The 15,956-nt window shown below is 47.5% G+C and overlaps 1 protein-coding gene across 2 annotated transcripts in view; it reads right to left on the minus strand.

Moving 5' to 3' along the window:
* LOC8031807 (putative polypeptide N-acetylgalactosaminyltransferase 10) overlaps positions 1-15,956 on the minus strand; it is a 280,882-nt gene that overhangs the window by 146,340 nt on the left and 118,586 nt on the right. Inside the window, exon 3 of one of the 2 annotated variants that reach the window (XM_042289876.1) lies at positions 5,568-5,618. The exons of the other annotated variant lie outside the window; for it this stretch is intronic. Coding sequence (XP_042145810.1) covers positions 5,568-5,618 — 51 coding nt within the window. The remainder of the gene's footprint in view (positions 1-5,567; positions 5,619-15,956) is intronic. 2 annotated transcript variants of the gene reach the window in all.

A 15,956-nucleotide genomic window follows, 5' to 3' on the forward strand; every position in this document is an offset into this window, starting at 1 on the left:
GAAGCAGGAACCGCGCATTAACATAAAAGGCCACGCCCCACGTTTCTGAATCTGTCCGTGACCACAGCGTCTTTGTAGGACTATTTCACGATTATGTCACCTGCTGGGGCAGTATAGCTGACATTTTGTTTGAGAGTAAAACAAATATTAAGAAATAACTACTTTTTTTGTTCCTTTTTTTGGAAGGCTCGCAGTAGTACGGACGGACAGATACTTGCATTTGAAAGTGCCGCTTCTTTTACGTTCCGGGCTCAATTTAACGTTCGCACAAAAGGCGAAACGAAAGGGAAAGCCTTTATCGACGCGCGCGAATTCAGACAAATGCCCGCGGACAAAGAGTCCGCTCCACTGGCGTCTCAACCCCCCCCCCCCCCCCCACCCCTTCCACGCGTAAATTCAAACAAATGCCCCCCCCCCCCCCCCCTCCCCGCCTTCAAAAGGATTCAAAGGATTCGCTTTCCTTCGAAAGAACCTTAATAACCGCACGGGGAGCTTCCCCTTCTACGAAAGACCGCAAGCCCAAGGGGGAAAAAAAGAAAAGGCTTAATTAGCTTTTTACACAAAGACGGCCGGACGCCAAACGGTCGTACGTAAACGAAACTCCCCCCCCCCCCCCCTTTTTTTTTTCTGAATCTAGAATGAAATTGAGATTCTAACGAAACAAAATTAAGCGGTTATGTTCGTACACGCGTTGAGAATAGCCAAAAGCCTCGGAATAGACCCTTTTTTAGTGCGCGCCATCTATACTCGCTTTCGCCTCAAGAACCGTAGTAGAAGAAGTCCGGCTCTTCGCGGATCATTACTGATTTCACTATTTATGCGGAGAGTTAAGACATGTGTAGGCGGATTTTAGATTAGATATATGTCATCTTATCAAGACACACGCGTTTCAAACGCCCAAACAAAGCATCTGCTCTTCTTACGGCAACCAAATCTTGTAAGAACGACTTCGCGCGGCGAATGAACAATGCGCAAAACGTCCTTTCTTCCTTGAAGTGAAAACGAGTATATAGGAACTGCTTCGCCAATAATCGGAGTCCGCCATTGTTTGGAAACGTACTCCTGGAATGTATTGGATCCAAGCACTGCGTCAGTAATCAGCGAGGATTCGGATAGAATCACACGCTTCGTGCCCATATAGATTGGATGGACGGATAAAGGCCGTACCCTTTATAACGGGCGGCAGCTTGCGCCACCTAGCCCAATACGTGGCAACCGCTAAAGTTGCTTAATGTCTTTATTTTTTTACGTGTTTTTTTTTTGTTTTTGTTTTTGATTGCGAGAGCCATTAGTGGTGAGGCTTCGCAGCAGATCCTGGCGTGTGTGTACGGTGTGGCCCGCTAACTTCAGTGGGAAAACAGTGTCGTCATATACGACACCATGCAAAGTGACGTCACGCGAGGTTGTTTTTTGTTTTTTTTCCTTCTATATCTTTTAGGTGAATTCTGACATCGCGTGACAGTGTAATCGCTACCAGAGTTACCGGAAGAGTCTAGCGAAACTCCTCGAGCACTTCCGAAAAGCTATTGTGACCTAATTAGAGCGGCCAATCATGACGTACTAAAATATCTACCACAGAAAACAGTAAAGCGATTTTCGGGCCGAACGAAGCCTCTAATAGGACATATGTACCAAATGTACGCTTCTACGAAATGGTGGTGCATTTTTAAGCACAAAGGCCCGTTCACACACTTGCAACCGAGTAGGACCGACTGAGACAAGACCGGCTCTTAAGCCTCTTGCGACGGCTTGGGACCTGCTCCTCAGCAGCGCGTACGGTCCTACGCCGTCGCAAGAGGCTTAAAAACCGGCCCTGTCCCGGTCAGTCCTACTCGGTTGCAAGTATTCCATTCCAGAGACCAATATTTATTAGCATCAACTGAATAATTTACATTACAGCATCAATCCTAGTCATCCTGTAAACTCGTCAGCTTTTGCAGCGTTTTCTAGACTGCGTTTACGCCTAAAAAAACTAAATATCTCCCCGTTTTCTCTTTTTTCTTTTTTGCTTTATCTTCTTACTAGTGGTTTACATTCTCACTTCATTGGTCCTTTTTTTTTTTTTTTGCTTTCTCTTCTTTCTTAGTACTTCTTATAGTTTCAATTATCACTTCATTGGAATTTCATTATGAATGTCGGCGCCAGTTTGTGCAGTCAGACATTCAATGCGTCACACTAGTAATGAGATTGAAGTTACTCCTAGATCCTGTACTTGAGGAAGAGGAATTCCTTTGATGTCAAAGTATGTGACAGATGCGCGACATAGGGGAAGAAATACCGGGCCGCTCGAGATATTAAACGAACAATATCCTGAAAAGTTGGGCCTTTCGCGTTTCATTCTTCCGCCGAGAAAGTTCTTCGGAGAACGCCAACGGACCTTCACACTGCGTCTTTATAAACTGAAACCAGGCGAACAAAGGCTTTTGCTTCTTTTAATGTCCGCGACGTCTTTTTCTTATTTTTTGCGTTTTATATTTAGTTTTAATGTTTACAATCTCAAGATGAGCTAATACTCTTCGCTGTACGCCATCTAAGCGCGCTGTGCGCGTGTGTGTGCATTCCGTCTTATACAGACGGCAGTTCTGATCGACAAGAGCGAGAACCTACGTCCAGACACAGTATACAGTCTCCACCAATATTAAAGACCCACTCAAAGCGTGTGGCCGAAACCAACGTTACTAGATCAAAGTCTGCTGACAACCTTCTTAAAACGCCTGACGCCTTTTTTTCTTTTTTTTTTCTTTTTTTTTTGTGGGGCGTTTACTGGGTGGCGCTCGGTATCCGCTAGCCCCAGAGTTCCTGCCTCTAGAACGCGCAACCCTGGGAGCCAGGGTCGCGCGTTCAGCCATGTTGAAATCATAAATTATGCGGGAAACCTCTTCTCGCGCGTGCAGGAGCCGCGCTCCGTCGATTGCGACCGGTCACGCAACTAAATTCGGCGCCGGCACCGCGCATGGAATAGAGGAAAGAAGGAGAAGGAAGCAAAAACAGGGGGACATACGCCGGGGCGCGTGCAACGTTCATATCGGCAACTTTCCTGCACGGCATAGGATTCTTTGCTCCTCACGTGATCGGTCTCAGCGAAAAACGGCGTGACGGCACGTGGAAAACAGACGCGCAACTCTGGCTCCCGTATAGGGTGCCGATACAGGAACTCTAGTTAGCCCTATGGACAGAAATGGCGGAACAAGTTGAACGTTGGATGCGCATACCCTGCGGCGTAAAATGATTCTATAAGGAGTATTCACTGGACGCCATATTTCTGGGTGCTTTTTAGAGCGCATGCTCAGAGCGAGATTTCATTAATAGGCTGCTAAGACAGGCAATGTTGATGGTGCGGAATGCACGTTGGAGAAGAACTGTGGAAGCTCGGCTTCAGCACGCGCTCAGCAGTCGCGCACACGGATATGGCCGCCAGTGAATACTCCCTATAGCGAGTATTCACTGGCGGCCATAGCCGTGTGCGCGAATGCTGAGCGCGTGCTGATGGCGAGCTTCCACAGTTCTTTTGCAACGTGCATTCCGCACCACCAAGAGTGCCGGTCTTAGCAGCCTATTGATGTGAGCACATTTTGAGCATGCGCTCTAGACAGCCCGCACAAATATGGCGCCCAGTGAATACTCCTTATTGGGGTTTTTATGGTAAACACAAAGTTTGCGCAAAAAAATCGTCGTACGAGGAAAGTCATTTACCGTTGCCCGTAGAGGCTTTTCCGCTGGTGACGCTAGGAACGCGATCCGTCCGTACCTGCTTGCGAGCAGAGAAGTGTTTTTCCAACGACGCCCTTCCGTGGAGCTCGTCAACTTATAAATCTAAGAGCGTTGGGCAAGACGGCGGCTGGTCAGGCACTTCGACAAGGCGCATCGAGTCCGTTCGGCTCTGTTATCGAGTTTCGCTCCCCTCGGAGTGACGTGGTACTGTCCACGACCCGCGCCGCGCCCTCACTTGTCGCAGAGTCAGCCATGCAACTCCGAGTGGGTCATTTTATATTCGTATTTGTCATTTTATATTCGTATTTACACAGGCCCACTGTTGGCGGTTGCTACCTTCACACTGCAGGGACTGCAAGTGCCAGCCTAATTTTAGTGAAGTCATTGTTTTGGATAAACATACAAACAGATTAAAAAGGGAAATCGTCGAGGCCTTTTTTTTTTATCTCTAAACTTGGCGGGAGATGCGTCAGCGAACCGTGAGTGGCGTTATCTGAAAAAGAATTCGGGTACCTTCGATCAACTATGAAGGGCATTACGTAGCCTCTGATATGGCCTGTCCCGACATAATAGGCTGCTTAATAGGCGCGTGTGTGGTGTATATTCTTTTTCTGGTTAAGGATGCTTTTTGTTTTATTCCTTCCTTTTTTGTGTATTAAACAACAGTTGTTTGTTCACCGTCGTCCTGTCGTTTATGTTTCTTTGCCCTTGTCCAAGCTTTTTGCCATTGTTCCTTCCCAAGATGTCCTTCATATCGGTGGAGACTGTACATCAAAAGCCACTGAGCTCGATTCAGACGCGAGAGTGAACCGTGACAGGCGTTTATTCGTTTCTAAAGGGTGGTTAACTCACCTGCGTTAGAGCGAGATAGGCTGCGTTGCTTGCGACCAAAGAAGACACTGGCGCCACCTACCAGGGAGCCCTGGAACCCTTCCGATCTGCGTGTAGCTAGACTGTAGGTTTTGTAATATTTTCGAAAACAAATATGTACGTACTATACATGAGAAATAATTACTTATAACGTTGTCAAAATTGCTCGAAGCACACAGTGAAAGAATACGCGTCAAATATACGCGAGTCGGAAATGTTCCAGGGCTAAATGATAGGTGGCGACAGCGTGTTCTTTCGTCCAGAGCCGTGTACTTGGAGAGTGTGGCCATTCATGGGTTTGAATAGGCTAATTTAAGCCGTTTTAGCGTCGCTAGAGTAAAAAGGTATAACTCTTGGTGACTGAAAACTTGGCGCATGTGAGGTTTTCGTCACGTCCGTATTCAACGGTAGAATAAACGAACGTGCGCTCCAAACCCGAACAAACTGCGTACTTGCGATCATTGCTGCTGATTAGCCGTTGACGCTATGTGTCACCGAGACGCCGAGATTGAACGATTCCATTTCGCGCTTTAAATGTCGCTACCAATATTGCGATGTCGCGGTCTGCTGATTGGTCGACACTGTGTCACACTTTGAGTTCACGCTCTAACCGCGGGGAGAATATTCGGCGCTGGCGGCAGGCTTTACTCCGCCCCATTGGCCAAACTCTCCCAATATATACGGCTCTGCTCTCCTCATAAGCAGTCGGTAACACTGAAACGCAAATTGATAAGCCAGCTTGCAAACCGCGGCCGCCAAGGAAGTTAGGCTAACAGCTGATTTGAGGTTAAGATGGCCCAACCGCGTCACCCGAGGCGTCACCGCTTCCGCGGTTCCCGTAAGCTGTAAGTGTGGAGATTGAGCTAGAAAGAAAGAGCGAAGGAAAGAAAAAAAAAAAAAAGAAAGAAAAGGAATAAAAAAGAAAAGAACAATAGTTATTCTTCGTACTATACGTCGGAGAGAATTTCAAGTGGTGTTTGAATTACCTTAAGTTCCGAGGCTTTGTCACCAGTGGCAGCGGCAGGTTTGGAAAAAACCTAGACAGGAACATTAAAAAAAATTGTAATCGGAAACAGAAAGTAAATGGCAAACTAAAGCATTGAAAATTAATGTAATAACCAAACTGAACAAAAAGACAAAAAAAAAAGCCTAACGTAAAAAAAAATGTTGCAAGGCAAAACAAAACAAAAAAAGGAGGAATTTGCAAAACTGTCCCATAGGCAGTACAACACGAACAAGCATATCGGAAAAAAAAAAAAAAAAAAAAACTTTACGATCGTTCTTTTCTTCTTTTTTTTTTAGTGAATACGGAATTTGCATTTAAAAACCTCGCATGTCATATCGTTTTATTTGCAGACGGAAATCACAAATGCTCGATATACTGGGCACGCGACATACGTATATTTGCCTCGCTAGAAATCGAGAAAACACAAGGGGACATTCGATAGCAGGTTAGTGATTAAATTCCTGGCGGAATCACGCCGCGAATGCAACTACGCCCAGGTACGCCCCCGTGAAAGCACACAGGTACAGATGCAGCACTTATACAGGCACAAACGCGCACGCAGAAATAGTCACGCGCAGAAGCACGCAGGCGCACACACACACACACACACACGTACCCCGGTAGGCATAAAATAAATGGCAGAAATATGTTTCACGGCACAAGCCGTATATATAAAGTACGGGGCGCAGCTCGCGCGAATACGGCATGCTTGTCATGTTTCGTTTTACCCGTGCATTGTAGCGTAAGGCAAACATCAAGCTGAAGCGCCTGATTCGGTGGACGAGGAGCCTTAATAACATGCTGCCGAGTAGCCACGTGCTGGCTACAGCAGTATTTGTGACAGCCTTTCAGCTGCCTGAGAAGTACGGCACATACTCTTCACATGGTTGAAAAAACCCCGAGACTGCGGGTAAACGACACGACACATTTCCGAAATCTGGTTATATAGGCACTTTGATACAAAAGAACAAAAAGGGGAGAGGGTGAGAACCCCAAAAAATGCCACTCACCCTTTCCCCCTTTTGTTCTTTTGTATCGAAGTGCCTATATAACCAGATTTTAGAAAATAAAAATTTCAGCTGTGTTAGAGACTTTTTAGTGTCGTGTCATTTACCCGCAGTCTCGGGTTTTTTTCAACCATGTGCAATGTACACCAGCTCGTTTGCGCCCTTACTTTTTATTCACATACTCTTCGGGGTATGTGAACAAAAACGTGCAAAAACGTTCGTGCTAATTATACGTCTCGCTCGTTACAAAAACCCACAGTACATGAGAGTCCGCGCAAACGCGCGGGAGTTTGCAAAACACGGGAATTGAAAGCCTCTAAACACGCACGTAATGTAAAAGCAAGCGCAAACAGCCAAAATAATAATAAAGAAACACCGGACGCGCACGCGAACTTTTATTGCACTTTTGTGCACACACAACACACAGCCACACGAGAATCGCTATTGGATGACATAAAAAAAAAAAATCGAGGGACTTTAGTTTGACAAGCGTGGTGTCTGCCCTTGTCTCGAGAATCGGGAAGGTGAAAATCGGCCCTCGGTAAACTCAGCGCGACATTTCAGACCCGCGGGTCAGACCATGAAGGAACGCTCTCCCAACGGCGAGTTTGTTTGGCGCTTCTTCAGACGCCGCCCTCCTTTGATCGTGCCGTCATGAAGAGGCGACGCGTCACCTTTTTTGGCTCGTGGCACATTCCCTACGCGCGAAACCACTCGCCCCTATTAATCAGCAGTGGCTCCCGGCCACACGACACCGTTTACGGGCGCGCTTCTTAATGGGGAATTGTAGTAGACCGTTTCCGCAGCCCGCTAAGCACCCGGACAGCGCTCCGTAATCCGCCACAAGACCTTGGACTATGCAGACAAGGCTGGCGGCGCGCATGCGCAGCTGCGGCGTTTTCTTCACGGATACCGTAGCGGAGGAGAAAAACGGTCTACTACAATTCCCTATTCGTCTGCCCAGTAACGGCCGGGGGGACACGCCGCCGGCGATGCTCCGCCATTTTTTTTCGCTCAGGAGAGTTTGCGGGTAGCAAGTCAGGGACAGGAGCAGACGAAAGGCTGGCGGGGATTTCAGAACACGGAGCCCTCGGTGGAATGATTAGTGGGTAGAGGCATAGCGATCCTCTCTCTATACTCATAAAGCCTGGTAGCTCGACGACGGAGCCATAGAGTGCCCGGTCTCAGATTTGGAGTGCGAGGATCTGGTAGCACAGAGCATCGAAGTGCCATTTCTCGTGGAACCTGGACGTCAGCGCACAGCTTTTGCAGCGGCGAGGACCCGAAACGCACTCGTTCGCTCGGGAGAAGCGTGTTTCGGCGTCTCGCCGCAGCGGGGCGCCAGTCACGTGGCTCTCCTCTTATCCGTCGTCTGCCGCTCCACCTTTTCCATTTTGGCGGCCGCTTCTCGTCGCTATCTGCAAGGCTTTGTCAGTATATAGGAGGCTCTGCCACTGCACTCGTCGAACGCCGAACGCCGGCTTCCGGCGTTTGGCGATCGCGTTCGAACGCGCACGAACAGCGAGTAGAGACTTCGCGTCTACGCCCTAATCATTCCAACAAGGGCTCGGTGTTCTGACGTCCCCACGCGCTCTCGTCTCCTCCTCGCCCTCGGTTTCTATTCGCATAGGCCACGCACTGCGTTTTTTTAAGCTGTCGATGACTACCGTCCACGGGCTTTTATTATACTTCGTTTCACCTCAAGTCCGAACGCAGCTCACGCTACGAACTGATGGGACCATCCTTTTAGAAATCCATCAGGCAACATTGGTGGTCGCCATTGCTTGGACACGAAGCTCGTGATTGGCTCCGAGTGCTCGCCGAAAGATGACGTAGGCCTCGTGTCCAATGAACGCTCAGAGTACGCGAACAAGCGGTGGCGTACAGGCGATGGCGCGGACTTTTGAAAAGGGTCCATTTAACGGCGTTTCTGTGCATATTCCATCATCGCTGAACGAATCATGTAGAAGGATGGCATAGTGACTTGCACATTCGACGCTGTTTGATTGGCGCCGCTAACTCACAGCGTTGGTCGTGTCTGGGGACTTTAGCTGAAACGAACATTGTGTTTCCAAACAAGCCCGCTTTGCCCACACTAGGTGTGGGCACTGCGCGTGCGCGGAAACCAAATTCGGGAGGAGTTAAAGCGTTTGCGCATGCGCAGTACCGAAAGCAGTGCCACCGCAGTGGCGTGACGTCAGTGAGTGTAGTGGCCCTATAGACCGTTTACGTGCGACGGTTGCCACGTTGAAATATGACGCAGTTGGGTTGGGCGAGAAGAGCTAAAGTAAATAGTTTCAGCATAACTACGAGAAAAAAAGTATAGCCAAAAACAAAGTATTGAACTATTGAATTCTAGCGCCTTCCAATCGGCAAATAAAATGGCTAGCTATTTCGCCAGAGCTAGGCTACATCAGAATTCAACATGGCGGCCGCCAAGAAAGAAAAAAAGGAGGCCAACCGCGATGCGAAATAACCGGAAGATGCGCATCCCTTCCGGTCGCCGGAAGTGACGTGTACCCTGCCATCGAAACCGGCGAAGTGCATTTCGCTGTCACGGAAGAACGATAGAGCAGAAAGTAACAAACACACACATACACAAAAAAATGCCGGCGCACAGGGGTCATCCTTTGGGGACTTCGAAAGAGCCACCCAAATCGATGCTTTCAAAGCTTGGGATACACATGTCTCAACATACGCAGTTATGCTGGAGGCGTTTTGCGATCAAATTGTTAAAGGGATACTCGAACGAAATTTGAAATTCGTGTTAAAAAATAGATTGAATATGATCCACAATAGCCGTAAATGACAATCGCACGTTTGTACTTTGAGCCTGGTGGCTGTATTTTTCGTTATAAACGACCCACTCTGGCAAGGGCTCGGAGAACAGCCAGCGGAGACCACGTGACATCCGACGCAATCGTGACATAGTTCGTCTCGGGACGAGCAAAGCTACGGCGAGGCTGACGTCGAAGAGGGTGGCCTAGTCGTTCCAGCCACCGAAGCGGCTCTTTTGTACGAATTTTGAGTGACGGGTTAATCTTTCTGGAACACACAAAAGGGATTCTCGGGAAGAGGGGAGTACCTCCTTCCCCTCTTCTCTCGTCGTGGCAGGAGGCGAGACAGTTAACGTCACTACCTCTCAAGGTTCATTGACGGGTATTACCATAGCCTCCGAGATCCCGAAGCGCGCCCGCGAAGGCTTCTCCGGCCGTCCCATTCGTCTCGCTCCCCAGCAGAAGAGTGTAATTGCGCTAACTCCGTCGCTCGCCGCGAGGCGGCGCTCCCAGCCCAGTCATGGACAGCATGGCGCGAGGCAGAAGAATTCAAGAAAAAGTCTTGTTACGTCGAGTTACTGCAACTTATACTTACAATTTTTTTGTGTATTGTGGTAGAACGGTGAACAGCTGTTCTGGCGACGCAGATAGAAAATTTGTTGTGCTTATTTAATTACTGTATTTAATTTGAGATATTCATCTGGACATGTTGCGGCTAGCGCTGCAAGCTCGCCTTTTGGTATATTTGATTGCAATCTGTAGGGACCGGGCCGGATACGGGCCTTGTATTCACATCTACAAGGGGGGCCAAAGCAAGCCAAACCGACCATTACTTTCTTCTTTTTTTTTTAACGGCTTGTTCTTTGGAATTATGTTCGGGGGTTGGGAGAGGAACCACAGTGGGGGATAAACAGATACTAAAGCATGTGTGTGTGGGTATATGTTTTTGTATGGTTCGGTGTGTGCAGCGAATGCTCTTCCAGAGCTAGGACTAGCGGCACGGCGTTTCTTTTTTCCCCGGCGGTGCCGCCATCATACAAGCGCTTCTCACCACAAATACGCACATACACGCGCCTAAACAACGTGTGCACCCTCGCCAGCGTAAACCATCTGTACGCACGAGTGCTTGCATCCCCAATAGGGGTGAAGAGGATTCCCGGAGGAGTACTTTTCCTGAACAATTTCTCGCAGACCACCGCAAGCGACAACGACATTGCATTTTTTTTTTTTTTTTTTTTTTTACGGTTGTGCGCAGCGAAAGTGGCTAATTTAGAGCTTTGCCCGTCTTTTGTCCAAACCCGTCGCGATGTGTCCCTTCCTTTCCAACTGTGACACGTGGTTTTGTTTACTTCTACTTGTCATTTTTTTTTTTTTCGTTCTTTCCGCGCGTGTTTGGTCGCAGAACAGGAAGATCGGGTGATTTTTCTTAACAAGCGGTCTACGCCTGCAGATTGGTCGAATAATATCAGCAAAAATAAAATGCTTACAGTATTTACTGTAAGCATCGTAATCAACCTATGCGTAGCAGTTGCGAGCGAGCTGCCATGCCGCGCAATTTGTGAGCTATTCATACTGGGCTAAAATAAAGCACAGCGTGCCCGTGAAAGTTAGCTTCGGGTCGGGCTGCGCCGGCTGTCGGAAATGGATAGCGGATAAACCAGAGTTCTTTCTCTTGAGATCCCATTGTTTGTTTGCATATCAATTAAGTTATATCACAAAGTACGTTACGGGATACGGTGGTCTGTGCTACATGTGCAAAAACTAGATGTTTACAAGATAACGCCCCACCTTTTCAATGATTACCTACAATTATCACGACGTTTATAAAAAAAATGGCGAAATCATTGCGAGGTGGTTGTACCTCACCGCCAAAGGTTTTTCCCCAAACCCGGGGTCACGCTGCTTGTACATCATACAAAAGACAGTCTGCGAACAGATTCACACTCGTGTCACCACGAGATCTGAGCTTCGAATGCCGCAAGGCAGTTCAATTAGAGAGTTGGCACGCAGCGTTTGAACCACGGATATCGTGGTGACTGATATCTGCAGACTGTCTTTTTGTATAATGTATAAGCAGTGTGACCTCGGCTTAAAGGTACTTCTAGTAGAAGCAAACACCGCAATACGACCCGCGAAAATTTCATAATATTAAAAATATTAAAACAATGACAACACGGACTTCATATATAGTATCAAACCTCGCGAGTCTCAAAAAGCTACGCCAAACAACGTGCGAGGGTAAAAAAAAATATATTGCAGCATGAATATTTTTATTTAGGGTAGTGCTAACTTTTTTTTATATACGGAGCTTTTCATTTTTTAGTTTTATACGTGCTACAGATTGCAATCAAATATATCAAAAGGCGCGCTTGTAGCGCTAGCCGCAACATGTCCAGATGAATATCTGAAATTAAATAATTAAATAAGCATCACAAATTTTCTATCTACGTCCCCGGAGCAGCTATTCATCGTTCTACCACAATACACAAACATTTTTAATTATAAGTTGCAGTAACTCGACGTAACAAGAGTTTTTCTTGAACTCTTCAGCCTCGCGCCATGCTGTCGATGACTGGGTTGGGAGCGCCTCCCCGCGGAGACACGCCGCCTCCTTCTCTTTTTTCAATTACGTCCTCTCCGTACGAATGGGACGGCCGGAGAAGCGTTCGCGCGCTTAGGGATCTCGGAGGCCATGGTATTACAAACGAGGCGTTAGCGACATCCACCAGGTGCTGTTTGCTAATCGCTTAATTCGTTTCAAAATTCCTTTTCGTGACTTTTTAAACACGATATTGGTGTGCTCGATGTGATACTGTGATTTCGTTGTAGTATCCCTTTATTAAAGGAAGGACCTCTGGAAGGCTCGGTCGCACGCTCGCGTTTGGTTGCACGTCATTTATATATATATATATATATATATATATATATATATATTTTTTTTTTTTTTTTTTTTTTGTGCGCTAGAAAAATTTTTGAAGATGTTTCGACGTTACCCGCCGTATCTCACGAATGACATAAGCGTTTGATCTAGCGAATACCCGCAAAACCTTCGCTCAAGAGAAATTCAGTTCCAGGAGTTCTCTAGCGTAGAAGACCACAAGGTTATGCACAGCACATTCGGTCGCAGCCAATCGCAAGCGTGCAAACCATCCTTCAAGCGGACGCTAAGCCAAATTCGTCAATGGCCTTCATAAATGGATAAGACTGAAGCCTTTCAATCGGGCGCCGGTTTGCGCCACCTAGCCAAACTTTCGAATTCAAATTAACCAAACTCCAATTAAACCCGTAATCCATGGAGAAGGGCAAAATAATCGCGGTTACGGCATCGCACCCCAACGCGAGACAGATGGCGAAAAACACGCGCCCGATCACAACGAGGGTCACTAGCTTTTCAGATCATGTCACGGGAAGATAGGCGACCCCGTCAGCGATCTTTGAACGAGATATGTCCAATCAACGCCTTCTAGGTAGCAAAGTCGTAGTACTGAACTTTTTTTCGCGTTGCCTAAACAGATTGAGTTCCGCGTCAGCGTTGGGCTCGTGTTCAATCAACACGCGAGTCCATCCCGAACGATGCATTCGTGTATCCACCCCTTCTTGGCCTTCTTTAGGTGACGTCAAAAATCCTTCCCTACGATCTTGCTTATCTAGGCCGTGTTGCCATAAAGCCCAATGGGCATCGTAGCACAAAAACACTGCGCGCATCTTTTTTTTTTTTTGGTGGGGGGGGGGGTGAATTTTTTTTAAATATATATATATATTTTTTTTTGTGTTGAAACAGTTTATAGATTCTTATCAAACAACTCCTATCTGCGCGGCATTATTGGCGCGAAGTCTGGCCGTTTTATCTTCTCGCGTCGTGCCATAAATCCAGGATAATCGCGTACTCGGCCCGTCTTTGCTGACGCGGCGTCGGACGGCGTCACAACCACATTTAAGTCCATTACTCACGGCGGTCCCACCTTTTCTACTCTATCTCATTTTATAATAAACATAATATATACTCACCCGCAACGCACTATATATAAAAGAACGTAATACGGTAATACCACCCTGCAACTCAATTGAACAGCGCTTTTGTGGCTATCCACGATAGCCATCCGACAAGTTCAAGCCCTCAAAAGAAGTAAACGTAATACGGTTTCGCAATCCCCACGAAGCCCCCGAGGGTCAGCCTCGATGACGGGTCGATTTTTCCGACGACGACGTTCTCGCCGAGAACGGCGCGGGGAAGCCGAGAAAAATATGACTTGGGTCGACCGGAAGAGACGGCTTTACGAGAACGAGCGCATTGCCGGAGACATGCCGGCGCATAACGCAACAGGCCCTTGACTTCGGTCAGGGTCCAGAATCGAAATGTCGCGATGGGCCCGTTTCTCTCGGCCAGGGGGCGACCGGTAGCGTCCACAAGACGCAACCACAAACCAGGCGCAGCCGCCTCCGCTAGCGTCGGCGACACGCGACCATTTAAAATTAACGCTGGCGCAAAGCAGGACCCTAGCGTCTCATCATGCGCTATGCATGAGCGCACACAAACGTCTGTCAGCGTCGGTCCAAGCGAGCTTACAGAGCGCTTAAGAAAGCTAAAAAAAAAAAAAAAATCTGTAACAAAAAATGCAATTTGCTAATTTGCGTTCCACCAAAAGTTCACCTTGATTTTTTTTTTTTTTTTTCAAAACTCTCGTTGATTTTTGTTGTCAAGATTCACAAATTTATACCGACGGGGACAAGCGTGGTGACCGCAGCAACCGAGATGCGACCTGTATGTCAGCTATACGTCGCTGGTCCTACACTGTTAGCGAAAATGTAATATTACGCCCGTTTACACCCCATTTTCACTCGCTAGCATATTTTTACACGCTCTGCTAGTGATAAATCGTCAAAAAATTACTTGGGGTAGTAAAAATTGGTGTTTCGATTTCGGTTTACACGACTAGGCGTGTAAGCAACACTGAAAACACCCCAGCCCAACACCCCAAAACGTCGAGCGCCATGTTGCTTCTGCCTCGAAGCGGTACGGCGGACGTAGCAGTCGAAGGTGAGTGTTTGATTTTTTTTTATCAAGTTTGTATAGAATGCAGCACGTCTCAGATTTTTATTACGTGCCGTTCAAGAACGTTAGATTTGCTTTGAGCAAGCCGGCTCAGGCGTTAAGCCCGATTCACACAACCGGCGTTTAGCCACCCCGTCGATTGGAAACAACTCGACTGCTCGCCGGTTCTTTTGCGCGAGCTTTCGCTCGGACGCTGTGAACCCTATGAACTGTGGTGCTCAAAGCTAGCACAATTAGGCACGGCTAGCGTCCCGGTGGAAGCTGCAGAGAGCGGAAACCGAAGACACCGTCGCATAAGAGTGGCGAAGCCGCGATCTTGCGCTGATCGTTGTCCCGCCGCTCTCTCCGGCAATATCGACACTTCGCTGCTGGGTGTCTCGTATTTCGACGTTGTAGAGAAAATTGGCAAGCGCGAGGAGTCTCTATATCGTTTTCTCCGTCTCCTGCGTGGAGGAAACACGGTGGCGATAGAAACATATGCTCATGCAGTCAGTCAGTCAACTTGGACAATCCCCCTGTTGTCCCTCAATCCTACCGCATTCTTTGACTGCGTTTGTGACAGCAACTACGGTTCCCCAGTGTGAAAGCTTTCAGACACAACGGGCTACAAACTGTGTTGTGCATTGCATGTTGCCCTGAGGGAATTCTTCGCCGGAGACACTAGCACATTAGTTTCATTGGTAAGGTGACCGGCCATTAACGTGTTTGGCAAATGAAGCGATCACGGGTAAGTAGAAATGCAAACAATGTTGAATGAATATTAAGGTGGTTGTAGCCAGAGCCTGCCAGTTGAAATTTATAAACAGCAACCTTTAACAGTATAGTTTGCGGTAACTTCTTTCACTTGGGATTGCAATTTTGAACACAAAGCCACTCCACATAGCTGTCGAAAATCGTGTAAACAACAGCAGTCATCGTCCCCAGTTCGGATGAGCGAAGCCTTAGCTTGATGAAAAGAATGGCGGTCTATACTTCTTGGTGGTTTCAATCACAACCTCGCACAGCTGAACACACAAACAAATCAAGGAAATATATCCCGCGCTGGCTTGCAAATCACAGCACACAAGCAGGGTACATAGCAGAGCAGAAAACACTGGCAATGAGCACACGGAGGCATGCAGCTTCCTTTCTTTTTCCCTCGGCGAATGATTGGTTTGCTGCAGCATTCCGTAAGCACGTCGACATTCAAAAGTTGAGCCTGAGTCTGTCTTGCAGTGCCTTGCAGAAGGGCAAGTATCACCCACCATTCCACAAGGCACTGCAGGACTCGCAAATGTGTGAACAGTGCTTTGCAATAAAGGCCATGATCGGGCAGCAGGTGCCCATCTAAAGACATTTAATATTGATTGGCATTGAACTAAGCTTTGGGCTTCATCACGTAGCAAGCATGGGTGAGGTGTAATTCAAGAACATTTAATGTTCGACGAGTTTAATACTTTGTGGTGCTTCCCCATCTGTTTCGGTGTAAGGAGTGGGGTTCAAATTAATAAAAATAATTCAATGATCCACTCTGAGGATAAACGAGAAATTAC

This window comes from Ixodes scapularis, unplaced genomic scaffold, assembly GCF_016920785.2.
Source record: "Ixodes scapularis isolate PalLabHiFi unplaced genomic scaffold, ASM1692078v2 PGA_scaffold13__105_contigs__length_92229423, whole genome shotgun sequence".
In the NCBI taxonomy this organism is placed as follows: Eukaryota; Metazoa; Arthropoda; class Arachnida; order Ixodida; family Ixodidae; genus Ixodes; species Ixodes scapularis.